At 38.9% G+C, this 15,294-nt stretch overlaps 1 protein-coding gene across 10 annotated transcripts in view; it reads left to right on the top strand.

Annotated features, from left to right (window-relative positions):
- Window positions 1–15,294, top strand: part of ENOX2 (ecto-NOX disulfide-thiol exchanger 2) — a 299,288-nt gene that overhangs the window by 219,025 nt on the left and 64,969 nt on the right. For 7 of the 10 annotated variants that reach the window (XM_035008700.1, XM_035008684.1, XM_035008692.1 and 4 more), the window contains one exon: window positions 9,246–9,380. In XM_035008700.1, the coding sequence (XP_034864591.1) occupies window positions 9,284–9,380 (97 nt within the window). In that variant the 5' untranslated portion in view covers window positions 9,246–9,283. Of the gene's footprint in view, window positions 1–917; window positions 1,026–9,245; window positions 9,381–15,294 lie in introns of those variants that run through there. The other 3 variants (XM_035008665.1, XM_035008655.1, XM_035008709.1) reach the window with 3 other exon arrangements.

Below are 15,294 nucleotides of genomic sequence, written 5' to 3'. Positions count from 1 at the left end.
GGCTCAGTCGGTTAAGCATCTGCCTTCGGCTCAGGTCATGATACCAGGCCCCTGGGATTGAGTCCCACTGAGCAGGGAGCCTACTTCTCCCTCTACCTGCCCTCCTCCTGCTTGTGCTCGTGTGCATTCTCTCTCTCTCTCTCTCTCTGACAAGTAAATAAATAAATAAATCTTAAAAAAAAAAAAAAAAGAAGAAGCCAAGCGTATAATGCACTCTCCAGTAAGAACACATGAAAATTGCTGCAGTAAGGCAAGGTTTCTCAGCCTTAGCACTATTGACACTTTGGGTCAGATAATTGTTTGCTGTGGGGGGCTGTCCTGTACATTGTAGAATGTTTAGCAGTATCCCTGGCCTCTACCCACTAGATTCCAGTAGCACCTCTTACCTCCAGTTGTGACGACCAAAGGTGTCTGCAAATATTGCCAAATGTTCCCTGGTTGGGGAGTGGGCAACTTAGCCCCAGTTAAGAATCCCTGCAATAGAGGACCTGGGGAACACCCATCTGTGTAATGATGAGCTCAACAGCCCTCCCAGCTCAAATATTTTATAACTTTATGATTTCCCTAGTTTAATATAGTATAGTGGTTAAGAGCATGAATTGTGGAGTCATATTGCCTGGGTTTGAATCCCAGCTTCACTGCGAGCTAACTGTATGACCATTGACAGGTTGCTTAACCTCTCTGTTCCTGTTACCTCATCAGTAAAATGGGGATAGTGAGAGGTCTTACTTCATAGGGTTGTTGTGAGTTTTAAATTAATGTACATAAAGTGCCTAGAACAGTGCCTGGCACATAGTAAGTATTAAATAAGTGTTAACTATCTTTAGTCTTGTTATAATTACTATCATTAACACTATTATTCACCATTTATCTAAGTCCTGGTATGTTCCAGAGGTCTGTTTCACCCAGCTTTGGACCACTATCTTCCTTCTGCAGAAATGACTAGAGGGCTAAGTCCACGGTGCAGTACTACACAATGCAAAGAGATTTTATTTGGCTGTGGGTCTATGAAATAGGCTTTGCAGGTAAGCCCCACTTTATACAATTGCTGAGTTCTTCCAGAGTTCACTTATTTAAGAGCACACTAATTGGCACCTACTTTGAGCTAATCACTATAGAATATAATAAAAGTAAATGAGATTTATATCCCCTGCCCTCAAGAAGCTAAAAAATATGGCTGCTACATGCACATTTATTTTAGTAAATTTAATTACCTTTAAATTTTCAAAGAAATTCTAGTCAGTTCCTTTTTATCCAGGAGGAATTTATGTGATGAAAAATACCTTCCCATCTACAGATTTATCTTCCTTAAAGTTTGTATTTATGTAATTGTTATTTTCTTATATTATCAGCATGTTAAGATTATAATACCTCAAATTATCACCATTTATCTTCCCCTCTCCATTTAAAATTTTTAGTATTTAGTCCTCAGAAGAAACCCACCAAAACAGGTTTTATCTAATACAACAACAGAGTGGTATCCCATTCTGAGTAGCTTGGCACCTGCTATATGCCTACCTACTTCCAGGAAGAAGAATGTCTATGCAGGACTCTCCTACATAAGTTCATATATTTCCTGATTCATTTATTTAAAATCATTTATTAAACATCTGCTTTGTGTCAGACACAGTGTCTAGGCACTAGGAATAACAAAGAGGAATAAGGGAATCCAGAGTCTAGGAGGAGAGGCAGACACAGAAAGAGGTGATAAAAAATATAATGTGATAAAGGCTATCATAGTAATGTGTTCAATGAGCTAGGGGAACACAGAAAATAAAGGGCTCTTTGGGAGGGAGTTTAGTGTGATGGATAAAACTATGGGCATTGGTACCAGAGTCGCCTGGGTTCATTTCCCTGTTTTACCACTTACTAGCTGTGCAATATTGAGCTGATTACTTAAACTGCCTGTGCCTCTGTTTCATCATCTGTATAATGTATTGTTGTAATTCCTATATATGCTGTATCTCTCGGTAGACTTTGAACCCTTCAAGGGCTGGGTTCATCATCATCATCTTAATTATTACATATTATTATTACCACTTACCAAGTACTTACTATGAGCCAGAAGCCATGCTAAATTTTTTTACCCACATTATCTAATTTAATCTTCAACAAACCTATAAGGTCGATACTATCACTTTCCTAAATTTGTAACTTGCCATTTTTATCATCAAACCCAGTTCTTTGTTCAAAAAACTTATCACAATATGTAATTATTTTATGTTTATCTGTATTTTAGTATCTCCCTCCTGTACTAGAGAGCTTCCTAAAAACAAGGTTGAGGCCTGTTTGACTCACCATAATGTATTCAACGTCTAGGATGGAGCCTGACACATAGAAAATGTTCAGTGAATGTACAGCAACTATAAAAGGAAGTCTGGAAGGCAGACCAGCAAGAAGAGAAGTAAAGAGAGAAACAGAATGAGCACATTACAGTTACTTAGTACAGCTAGACTCTAGTCCCAAACCATCTGACTCCCAAACCCATACTCTTGGTCACTAGGCAGGATTGCTTCCTACTCTTAACAAACTTTCAATAGATGTTTGTTGACAAAATCCTCTCCTCAACTTTGCACAATACTGTGTAATAAAATTACAGCAAGCATAAAAGCCAATGGATATAAACCTGGACATAAGAAAGAGAATTTCAGGAGAGTAAATTGCCAGAGAAGGACAGCTTTTGTCTTAATAAAAAGAGTATGGTCGATGAGACGACACCAACATACTGAACTTGTTTCAAAGGAAATAAAGGAAATATATGAAATAATTAAGTCTACTACAGGATGGGTGTATCACAGAATGTGTGTGTGTGTGTGTGTGTGTTGTCTTCAAGATCAAATAACTGACAATAATTGACTAATCAAGTGAAGTATAATATAAAAATAAACAGATGGCAATGACTTGATAGTTATGGAGCAATACCAAGTTAAAATCGATAATTACTTCCAAATCTTTTATTTTTTTGGCACTAATGAACTCTTGCTCCAAAGTGCCATAAACTCAATCAACTTACCTAGAAGACATTCAGTCACAATTACTGTACAACCTGTGATCTCTTGAGAAGTCGCCACACAAGGTAGAACGGAAAACCAGCATAGCAGGACATGTTCTTCAGATGGATGAGGCATTTTGAAGACTATTTGATAGCATATCAATATATGATATTTGCCTTCTGAATATTCTTGGCCACTGCCAGTGAATGTAGGACTTATGGGAAAATGAGCAATCTCTTTCTTTAGTGACATGGGACTACTTTTATAACACACTTAAAGGAATTGCTAGATGTCCATTTTTAGTCTAGAAAGTGAATCAGGCCTGGACTTAACTTTTCTACCATTAAATGATGATTCTAAACAGATGTTCAGCACAACATATTTTGTTACTGCAGACCTTAAATCCAGATTGCTGCCAGACAGAGACGATCATCTGGGATTTCTCTTTGAAAGTAAAAATTTACAAGCTTGCTTATATGTATAACTGTGCCTATATGGGAGAAAGATTATAGCTAATGCTATCAAACTGAATTATTAGTTGGGTTCATCTATCTCTGGTTGTAACTCTAAGTAAATTGCTACATGTCAATTCAGTTGTCCTGGAGAGAAAATTAGTTTAGCAACTATGCTATCCCTTTTAAGACAGTTTATCATTCTGAAAAGGTATATAAATAATCAGTGAGTGTCACTGCATGGATTGCTTATTGTGCCCAAAATCAATGTAAGTTGATTTTATTTATTCATTCATCCAAATATTTCTTGAATACCTACTTTATACCAGACACTGAACTAAGAAACAGGGAAACAAAGATGCCTAAACCAAGTCCCTGACGTAAAGGAGCATGCAGGCTAGCTAGAGAAGAGAGACATGTATTCAACAACTATAATTCAAGGCAGTCAATGGTAATGTCCAGTTGTTCTTGCTTGCTGGAATGCTCTTAAACCCAAGTCCTCCATTCAGTACCTGGAGGAAAATCCTATCCCTCCTTAAAGACTCATTTCAAATTATTCTTTCCCAGAGAAGCCTTCCCTAGTATTCCTCTTGCTCTCTGTGCCCAAACACATACAACCAAAGCCATTCCAGCATATTTAATTACTCCTTCTCTGTTCTCATAGCACATTCCTCATAGTTTTAATGCAGTACTTATTATAATAATTTATATTTAGTTGTTTATATGTCATGCTCTCATTGTATTGTGAGTTCTTCCAGAGCAGTAAGTGAATTTTGTTCATCTCCATATTCCTAGTCACTAACACATGACCTGGCATATAGTAAGACTCGATAAAAGTTTGGTTTAGGGAAAAGGAGTGAGAGAATAAGCAAACATATGAAAATCAAATTCTAGATAAAATGTTATGATAACACACTAGGAGGGAGTAATTCATTCCAGGGAGGTGGCTTCACAGACAACATAACATTTGAGATGACCCTTGCAAAATGAGTAGTATTTGACAGATGTAGATGGGTGTTGGGGGAGTGGAGGGAAATGAAAAGGCAGAGCTCCTTAAGAATTTAAGAACTGAATTTATCATAGCAAAATAATGCTGTTAATTACACATGGTCTTTATCTAAACCAACTGGTTCATGTAAACAAGCCTAGCAGGAACTCTACTTGCTAACATTTTAACAGGCACTTTGAATTAATATATATTTTGAAAATAGTAATACTGTACTGTCCTTTAAAAAAAACTGATAATTTAGATAATTCTCTCCCCTCCCCTCAGAGTTTGGCTAGGTTGATACATTGTAAATTCTCATTTTTTGATCTCAGAATTCTTTATTAAGAATAATTCCTGATTCTCTTATGTTTCCCAGGACTGCAGAGCCAACGAGTAACCAGACTGTTGCAAGAAATTATTTTTGGCATGGGGGCCCAGTCCTTCTAAACCTAGATGTTTCCTCTTGAAGTCATTCTGCAGCCATTAGAGAAAATCAGGGTGCAGATTCAATAATCTCATCAGGGGGTCCCTTCCAGCTATAACATTCCCTAAAACTTGTCTCACCTGGACTGGAGATTGGGAGTTCAGATGAACCAAATAATCAATATGCAAACTCTTGACCCGAAGGATATTTGATGCCCCATGTTTGTTTCCTTAGTAACATTTACAAGGAGGCTATTTCTAGCCATAATATGCCTTCATGGGAGAGCACTGAAAACTGGGTGTGAGGGCTAGAGTTTCTATCCGTGGAGAAATCACCAGTTCTGAAATGTGACTTCTGACTATAGTAACAATTGCTTAAGGCCATTAGTCACTCTGTGTGGGGGGCGGGGGGGGGGAGTGGTTTTTGGATAAGATACATAGGCAGCATAGAAGAATGATAAAAACTAATATTTCAGAAATAATGTTTTTGGACATTTGCATTTTCTTATTCTGACCATTTAGTTTCCAAAATAGCACTTTTATAAATAACCAGGCCAGGAATTATCCCTGATGTTCCCAGGTTAGAAGGATGTGATAGATGTTAACAAATAGCAAGCTACAATTAGAACAGAGTTGCCTTCAGGTAATTGGCAGGAGTGTACATGAGAGGTAGGAGAAAAGCCATGGAAAAATTTTTCTATGGAAATCAGTAATCAGAGGGAAATTTCCCAAAATAAGTCTTTCTGTGCTCCAATGACTTATGATTATATATCTCCCAACTATGCAGTATATACATGCACATGCACATGGTTATAACCCACTTCATTGTCTGCTTATGTCATCACTGCTCCTGGAATGTCTTTTCCCCTCTTTCTTCTTTATCTAATAACTACCCATCACTCAAGAGATGTTATGTCGAAATCTGGGCCATTTGTTCAAATCCTATCTTCTCCATTACTCAAGCCACAGTAGCTTTTCATTCCTTTTTTTTTTTTTTTAAGATTTTATTTATTTATTTGACAGAGAGAGACACAGCGAGAGAGGGAACACAAGCAGGGGGGGTGGGAGAGGGAGAAGCAGGCTCCCTGCAGAGCAGGGAGCCCGATGCGGGGCTCGATCCCAGGACCCTGGGATCATGACCTGAGCCGAAGGCAGATGCTTAATGACTGAGCCACCCAGGCACCCATCATTCCTTAAACTTCAGTAACATTTCTGGTCAATTCCATTTCTTTGATTGTTTCTTAATTGTTTCACTGTAGATAATAAAGCATAGTGGCTAACAGTATATAACCTGGGTGACCTCGGACAATATATGTGATCTTTAAGTCTCTCATCTATTAGGGGTGCCTGGGTGGCTCAGTGAGCTAAACATCTGACTCTTGGTTTCAGTTCAGGTCGTGATCTCATGGGTCATGGGATCCAGCCCCAAGTCAGGCTCCCGCTCAGTGGGGAGTCTGCTAAAAGATTCTCTCCCTCTGCCCCTCCCCCACTCTCACATGCGCACACTCTCTCTCTCTCTCTAAAATAAACAAATCTTTAAAAATAAAGTAAAAGCCTCTAATCTATTAAATGGAGATATAAATAGTCTCTCTCATTAGGTTGTTTTGAAAGTTAGAATAATGCATGCCAAGTGCTTTACCTAGCATATAGCGAGTGTTCAATAATTAGTGGTAGTAATGGATGGAGGTGGTGAGAGTAGTGATAATAGTAGTAATCAGTACCACCATCACTGGTCTCTTAAATTAGATTGTATAACCTTTGAAGGCAGGGACTATGTATTCTATCTGCTTATTCTCTGGTGTCTCCCTAATTCCCAAAATATTCAATTGGCTAATTTGATATCTGTTGATTGTGTGTCTATATCTATTCAATGTTACTGCCTCAAAGATATGAAATTACATCAAAAATATAACTTTTCATTTCTTATTGCTACTATGAAAGTCCTTGGATGATTTTTCTTGGTTTGCATGCATGGGTAGTTTGGATGGAAGCTGCTGAAGTAATTGTATGCAACTAGACTATGAGAAGAATAGGAAACATCCCAAGCTCCTATGGTATATACAGTTGGGAAAAAAACCCAGAAAACTATAAAACTCTGATGAATGAAATCAAAGAACTAAATAAATGGAGAGATATTTCATGTCCGTGGATAGGAAGACACAATATTGCCAAGATGTCAGTTCTTCTCAACTTGATTTAATGCAATCCCCATCAAAATCCAAACAAGTTATTCTGTGGATATCAACAAACTGATGCTAAAATTTACATGGAGAGGCAAAAGGCTCAGAATACCCAACACAATATTGAAGAAGAACAAAGTTGGAAGGCTGATGCTACCCAACTTCAAGATTTACTATAAAGCTACAGCAATCAAGCCAGTGTGGTATTGGCGAAATAATCGACAAATAGCTGGGTAGAGTAGAATAGAGAACCCAGAAATAGACTACACAAATAGAGTCAACTGATCTTTGGCAGAGGAGTAAATGCAATACAATGGAGCAAAGACGGTCTCTTCAACAAATGTGCCAGAACAACTGGAAATCCACATGCAAAAAAAAAAAAAAATCTAGACACAGATTTTATACACATCACAAAAATTAACTCAAAATGGATCATAGACCTAAATGTGAAATGCAAAACTATAAAACTCCTAGAAGATAACATAAGAGAAAACCTAAAGGACCTTGGATATGGCGATGACTTTAAATACAACACCAAAGGCATGATCCATGACAGAAATTATTGATAAACTGGAGTTCATTAAAATTAAAATCTTCTATTCTGCAAAAGACAATGTAAAGAGAATGAGAATACAAGCCACAGAGTGGGAGAAAATATTTGCAAAATACACATCTGATAAAGGATTTTTATCTAAAATATACAAAGAACTCTTAAAACACAATAAGAAAACAACCCAATTTAAAAACGGGTCAAAAAACTTTGATACCGGGGCGCCTGGGTGGCTCAGTTGGTTGAGCGACTGCCTTCGGCTCAGGTCATGATCCTGGAGTCCCGGGATCGAGTCCCGCATCGGGCTCCCTGCTCGGCGGGAGTCTGCTTCTCCCTCTGACCCTCCCCACTCTCATGTGCTCTCTCTCATTCTCTCTCTCTCAAATAAATAAATAAAATCTTAAAAAAAAAAAAAAAACTTTGATACCTCATTAAAGAAGATATACAGATGGTAAATAAGCTTATGGAAAGATGCTCCACATTAGGTATCATCAGGAAAATGCAAAGTAAAACAACAAATACCACTAGACACTTATTAGAGTGGCCGGAATCCAGAATGCTGACACTAAATACTGGTGATGGTATGGAGTAACAGGAAATCTCATTTATTGCTGGTGGGAATGCAAAATGGTACAGCCACTTTAGAAGACAGGTTGACAGTTTCTTATAAAACTGAACATGTTCTTACTGTACAATCCACTGATTGTACTGTTTGGCATTTACCCAAAGGAGGTGAAAACTTATGTCCACACAAAAATGTGCACATGGATGTTTATAGTAATTTTATTCATAATTGTCAAAACTTGGAAACAACTGCAATGTCCTGCAGTAGGTAAATGGATAAGTAAACTGTGGTGCTTCCATATGATGGAATATTATTCAGGACTAAAAGGAAATGAGCTATCAAGCCATGAAAAGACATGGAGGAACATTAAATGCATACTACTGAGAGAAGCCAGTCTGAAAAGGCTACATGTTGTATGATTCCAACTATATGACATTATAGAAAAGGTGAAACTATGGAGATGGAATAAGATCAGTAATGGCCAGGGGTTGGGGGGCAGGGAGGGATGAATAAGTAAGCACAGAGGATTTTTAGGGCAGTGAAAATATTCTGAATGATGTATGCATGTTATTATATATTTGTCCAAACCCATAGAACGTACAACACCAAGAGTGAACCCTAATGTAAACTATGGCTTTTGAGTGATTATGATGCATCAGTGTAGATCCATCAGTTGTAGCAAATGTGCCACTCTGGTGCAGAATGTTGATAATGGGGGGCTGTGCATGTGTGGAGGCAGGGGGCACATGTGAAATCTCTGTACCTTCTTAATTTTGCTGTGAACCTAAAATTGCTCTAAAAAAATAAAGTCTTCATTAAAAAAAAAAAAAAACAAGGGAAGGAAGGAACAGAGGGAGCAGAGAGAGAAAGAAAGAAACACACTAAAATGCCATCTGGTAAACTGCTTTCAAATTCTATGACTTCCTGCCAATTCAAGCCATATTGTTTTAACCCTTGTAAAGAGCTGGAATTAAGGCCCTATCTACCATTTGTCCATCAGTCCATTTCTGTAAAGAGTTTGCCAGTTTATGTTAAGCAAACTATATACTGAAACCTTAATACAACAAATTACTTTACTTGTCATTTCTCTTTAGCTGATAATAGTAGAACTCTGAATGTGGATTCCACTGCAATGACGCTACCTATGTCTGATCCAACTGCATGGGCCACAGCAATGAATAATCTTGGAATGGCACCACTGGGAATCGCTGGACAACCAATTTTACCTGGTATGCTATTTTTAATCATGTCACAAGTGTTTCTTTTTATTGACCATGTGGTAATAAATATAACAGTATGAGTATGACACAACTTATTTTGAAGTTGACATTTACCAGATTCTGCCTAGACTGTGCATTTTTGTAATATGAGCTTTATAGGCTGGGTGGCCAGTAGTTACTAGTATACTCCCTATTGCACTATGGGCAAGGTAGGGATATATCTGATGCAAGATATGGTCATTAAATATTTAAATAGCTCATTGAAATAAAAGACAACAGGATTTGGAAAGGAATTACAAAGTTTATCTAATTTTATAGATTTAGAGGAGACAGATAAACATGGAGCGGAAATGAGAATGGACTTAGACACCTCAAAAATCATGGATTCCTAAAGTGGGGGAAAGAAGATGGTGGGAACCATCCCAAAGTTGTTCACATTGAATAACTTCATATTTTTTTAAACATAGTAACCATTAAGAGAATGGACATGGTGTACTGATTCCATGTCCACTAAGGATAAAATCAGAAGAAAAATGCCACAGCATCTGAAGCATTTGGTTTAAACACAAAAAAAGTCTTCTGTGCTGCCAGAGCTATTATTAACCATTAAAATGGATTTGTGAAGACATTAGGGAATTGCCGTTTCAGTGCTTTTAAAATATCCTAAACGTTAATCTCTCCAGGTTCATTTAATTGTGATCCTACTTAAAAGAATGACAGAACCAAGCTGATCAAGTACCTTGCTACTCAAAGTATAATCTGCAAAACCTGGGAGCTGTTAAGAAGCCCAGAATCTGGGCGCCTGGGTGGCTCAGTCAGTTAAGTGTCTGCCTTCGGCTCAGGTCGTGATCTCAGAGTCCTGGGATCAAATCCCACGTCAGGCTCCCTGCTCAGCGGGGAGCCTACTTCAATCTCTGCTGCTCCCCCTGCTTGTGCTCTCTCTCTCTCACTCCCTCTCTCTCTCAAATAAATGAACAAAATCTTTAAAAAAAAAAAAAAAAAAAGCCCAGAATCTTAGGCCCCAGCCCAGACCTACTGAATCAGAAGCTGCATTTTAACATGATCCCCAGGTTATTCACAAACACAGTAAAGTTGAGAAATGGATCTAGAGTGATGCCACTTTGTTGTGCCATTTGTTTATATAGTTAGTGACCCCCACTCCCCAAAAAATAATTTCATAATTCCAGTTCAGATTTTGAATCCTTATAAGTTATAATGGGGACATGGTAGGGTAGGAAATGATGCTTAATAATCTTAATAATAAATTAAGAAATTTGGTTACATAGAAACTAGGAAACAAGCATAAAAGTAGCCAAATGTAAAGAAAAAAAATATGTGAATTAGAAATGGGTGGAGGGCAAAGGAGCTTGGATTCTATATATGGCAGAGGCAAAGAACTGCCCCACCAAACTATAATTCATGCTCTGGACTATCATTGACTAGATTGCATCCTACTTCATTAGACCAACCATGATTGAAATGAGCAACCAGGGATCCTTTGAGGGCCGAATGATTGGACCATAGATCTCCTTGGGTTTCGAATGACTAGTGGGGCCAATCTGGAATCAGCAGGTGCTATGACAGGAGCCAGTATTGCATAATAGTTAAGTGCTCAGACCCTAGAGTCAATCTGCCTGACTTCCAAGCCTGTTTCTTTCACTACTTTATCTTGAGTAGTTAAATATCTTCTAGGAGACTCAATTCCTTCATTCATAAAATCAGACTAATAATACGTAACCCTTAGGGGTTTTGTGACAATTGTGCTTAGGACAATGCCTGGCACGTTCTTGTGCTCAAACATGTTGGCTATTAAAATACTTTAAAATCATTGTTAATATATTTCTTACAGATATTTCTAAAGGGTATAATAGGTCTTTAAATTTAGTTCTTCTTCATTATTTCACTGTAATACAATTTAAACTAAAACATATATTATTTTATAGCTCCATATAGAGTGGTCCTGAGTCACAATCTCTTATAGTCTAGAGAGATTAGACAATCTGATTTGCCTTCCATTATTACCAGTTTATAGAAATCTGAACTGTGTGGGTATATGTCCTGGGAAAAATGTTGAGGCCAGATCTGCTCTGATGCCAAGGGAACTCTATGATAGTTATATCAGATAATTTGTAAATTACCACATCTAAACATAAATCTATGCTCACACAGTAATCTTTGATGCTTAGCTACCCATCTATAATGTGAAGGAAGAAAGGCTTAGCATAGAGAGTAAAAAAATCATCCAAACCATCATTATAGGCCCAAAGCCTATGCTGGGACAATAACAGGCCTAAAAAACTAGGTAGGTTTTCCTAACAGTAACTCAGAGGGCTATTCCTACAGAGAGGGTATCTTGCTTAGTATTTAACAGCATAGGCCTCAAAGACAGACTGCTTGGGTTTGGATCCTTGCTGTGCCACTTCCTAGCTATATGACCTCTCACCAGTTACTTGACCTGTCTGTACCTCAGTTCCCTCATCTGTAAAATGGGAATAACTGTAGTATCTACTTCATAGGATTGCTGTGAAGATTAAATAATATGCTTATCCCAATGTTTGGCATATAATAAGCACTCCATAAAGGTTAACCATCATCATTAGTATTAGTATTAGCAGTACTATATGCTCTTTAAGATAAAGGAAATACTAACATACTTCCTTCAAATGGCTGCTAAGCTGCCACTTAAATTGAAAGCATTTGGGTGCCATGCAGCCACTGTCAGCTCTAATGAGTATTCCTCACATCCACCTCCAACCAGACATTTGAAAAGTCAAGAGTAATTTTAATTTCTACTTCTAGCCCTCTTTATCTATATCCTATTTTCTTAAGCACTATGAAGAAATAGATTCTCAGGGTCCCCTTCAACTTTGTGTTTCAGTGATCTTTAGCTATGCTCTATGGAAAGTTATTTGACTTTTTGGAAACCAGATCTTAGAAATGCAGATATATTTTTAAGATTTATATATCTATTTATTTGAGAGAGAGACAGAGCACATGAGAAGGGGGAGGGGCAGGGGGAAGAGGAGAGAAGCAGACTTCCCGCTGAGCACAGAGCCCCACACCAGGCTCTATCCCACCACCCTGCGATCATGACCTAAGCTGAAATCAGGAGTTGGATGCTTAACTGACTGAGCCATCCAGATATACTGATATTTAGTTTAGTAGTGCCCTTCTTGTCTTAAACAAGGCAGAGGATCATGGGGGAAGAAAGGAAAAAATGAAATGGGACGAAACCAGAGAGGGAGACAAACCATCAGAAACTCTTAATCTCAGGAAACAAACTGAGGGTTGCTGAAGTGGAGGGGGTTGGGGGGATGGAGTAGCTGGGTGATGGACATTGGGGAGGGTATGTGGTATGGTGAGCGCTGTGAATTGTGTAAGACTGATGAATCACAGACCTGTACCCCTGAAACAAATAATACATTATATGTTAATAAAAAAAAGACCTGGAACACAGTAGGTGCATAATAAATATAAAAAAAATACATGGGACAATAGTATTGGGCTGAGACATACTTTGTGAAGCTATCTGTAAAATCACTTGAGTTTTGGGTGAACTATTTTTTTCTCCTCTGTATTATTTTAAGAAGTCAGTTTAACCATGAGGTTAGAACATGGGTTCTGGATCTGGATTGCCTAGGTTCAAATAAATCTGTGTTCTACCATTAAGTAGCTGTGTAAACATTAGCAAGTTACCTAACCTCTCGAGGCCTCAGTTTCTTCATCTGTAAAACAAAGATATAATAGCACCTATGTCATAGGGTTGTTGTGAGGATTAATGAGTTAATACATTAAAGTCCTAGAATGATGCCTGGTTCACAGTAATCTCTCAGTGAACTTAGCTACTATTATTGTCTCAAGTTCACATCTGATATATGGCTCACAAAAAAAGTGAATTATGGCTCATTTGTATTCTTAGCAACGGTGAAGGTTAACGAATGCAGAAATGAAATCTTCCCCAGGAGAGGTGCTGGACAATGGCGCCACTGACTGCTCCCTGTAAATCTGAGGGGGTGTCCACAGAAATGGAAGGTTGGCACCACACTCCAATGCTGCGTACCCTTCTTCTTGCCCAGGTTTTGGGAAAGGGTGCCTGTTATCTCTATTATGTAATGTTTTAACCGAATGGGCTAAAACATCCCCAATCCTCTCTCGGCCCCTCGAGATTCCTTAAAATGGAAATGGCAGACAGTGAGCCACATGGAACTGTTCCCTGAGGTCACCCACTGATGGCTCAGTAATTCAACTACTTTTCTGCCCCTTAGGTTTCCTACCAAGACAGCAGACCTTTTTTTGTGTGCTGTCTCATCTGGCCTGTGACAATAGAAAAGGCTTTTGGCACTGATGAAAAACAAATGATACATAAGCTTCCTTGACTTGCCCTAGAGAGCTCAAATCCATACTGTCATGGAAGCTGAGTCTCCTGGATACATACTTGTCGTCAGGGCAGTGTCTGGCTTATTATGTTCATTAAGTGGGGAGCAGAGACAGGCCATCTCTGGGTTTTGGTTTGGAGCTCCCTTTCATCTAACATGGTGTTTTGTACAGCTGCTACTCAATAAAGTTAATCCCCAATGATGGCAGATTAGGAGGTCCCCTCTGGCTGGCAGTTGTCTTTCCTGCAAGAGTATTTGCTTTTCCAAGCTGGTCAAATAAGACTAATGTCAGTTTTCACATGAAGAGAGGGACCAAAAAGAGTCAGGCCTTCTGTTTAAGGAGCATCGTTCAGCCCATCATTGCAGATGAATCCAAGGATGGACAGATTAAGGAGTACTCATTGAATACTGTGTGCTGCTTCCTTTATTTTCCCCTCAGTTAAAATATCCTTAGCATCCAAATGTGGAGCCTGTGAAGTCCCAAAGGAGAAGTGTCTCTCCTTATGGTGTCTCCACTTTATTGACTATGTCACTTCCATAATAGGAGATGTTGGAAAGTATGGACTTATGGACCTTATTCCCAGAGCAAGACACTGCCCATCCACGGGCACTGTCATTTTTAAGAAGGCAGTTCTCAGGGTGCCTGGGTGGCTCAGTCAGTTAAGCATATGCCTTTGGCTCAGGTTGTGATCCTGGGGTCCTGGGATCGAGCCCCCTATCAGGCTCCCTGCTCAGCGGGGAGTCTGCTTCTCCCTCTATTTCTGCCACCCCCACTCATGCTCGCTCTCTCTCGCTCTTTCTCGCTCTCTCTCAAATAAATAAAATCTTCTTTTTTTTTTTTTTAAAAAAAAAGGCAGTTCTCACTGAACCCAGAAGGCCAACTCTGATGGGAACAGAAAGAAAGAATGAGGATGTGTGACACATGACAGGCCACTGCTCTACAAGCTCCCCAAGGAGAGCCAGACTTGTGGTTTCATTATATTTAATATCTTCCACAAAAAGAATATGCCTTCAGTGGCAGATAAGGTTGAAATCCTGAGAAAGGAGAGCACTGTTCATCAGCATGGTGGACACTTCACTGAAAGCCAATGATATATAAAACACTATAACAAATAAAATTAGTACCTCTGTAAAACAAGCTTAACACTTACCCAGTGATGGTACTCTCAAGACTCCCCATGGAAATTATTACAAAGAGTGGCCAAGTGAGATCATTTGCACATTCATTCATACAAGAAATATTTACTGAGGTCTGCTATATGCAAGGTACTGTGAGAAGCCCTGCGGATAAAGCAATGAACAAAAAAAGATAAGATGGGGTGCCTGGGTGGCTCAGTCGTTAAGCGTCTGCCTTCGGCTCAGATCATGGTCCCAGGGTCCTGGGATCGAGCCCCACATCGGGCTCCCTGCTCAGCCAGGAGCCTGCTTCTCCCTCTCCCACTCCCCCTGCTTGTGTTCCCTCTCTCGCTGTGTCTCTCTCTGTCAAATAAATAAATAAAATCTTTAAAAAAAAAAAAAAGATAAGATTCCTGCCCACATACTGCCTT

Source organism: Mirounga leonina, unplaced genomic scaffold, assembly GCF_011800145.1.
Source record: "Mirounga leonina isolate KUSES-001 unplaced genomic scaffold, KU_Mleo_1.0 Mir_101664, whole genome shotgun sequence".
In the NCBI taxonomy this organism is placed as follows: domain Eukaryota; kingdom Metazoa; phylum Chordata; class Mammalia; order Carnivora; family Phocidae; genus Mirounga; species Mirounga leonina.
Note: the sequence above shows the minus strand (reverse complement) of the source record. Positions and strands in the feature narration are given on the sequence as shown.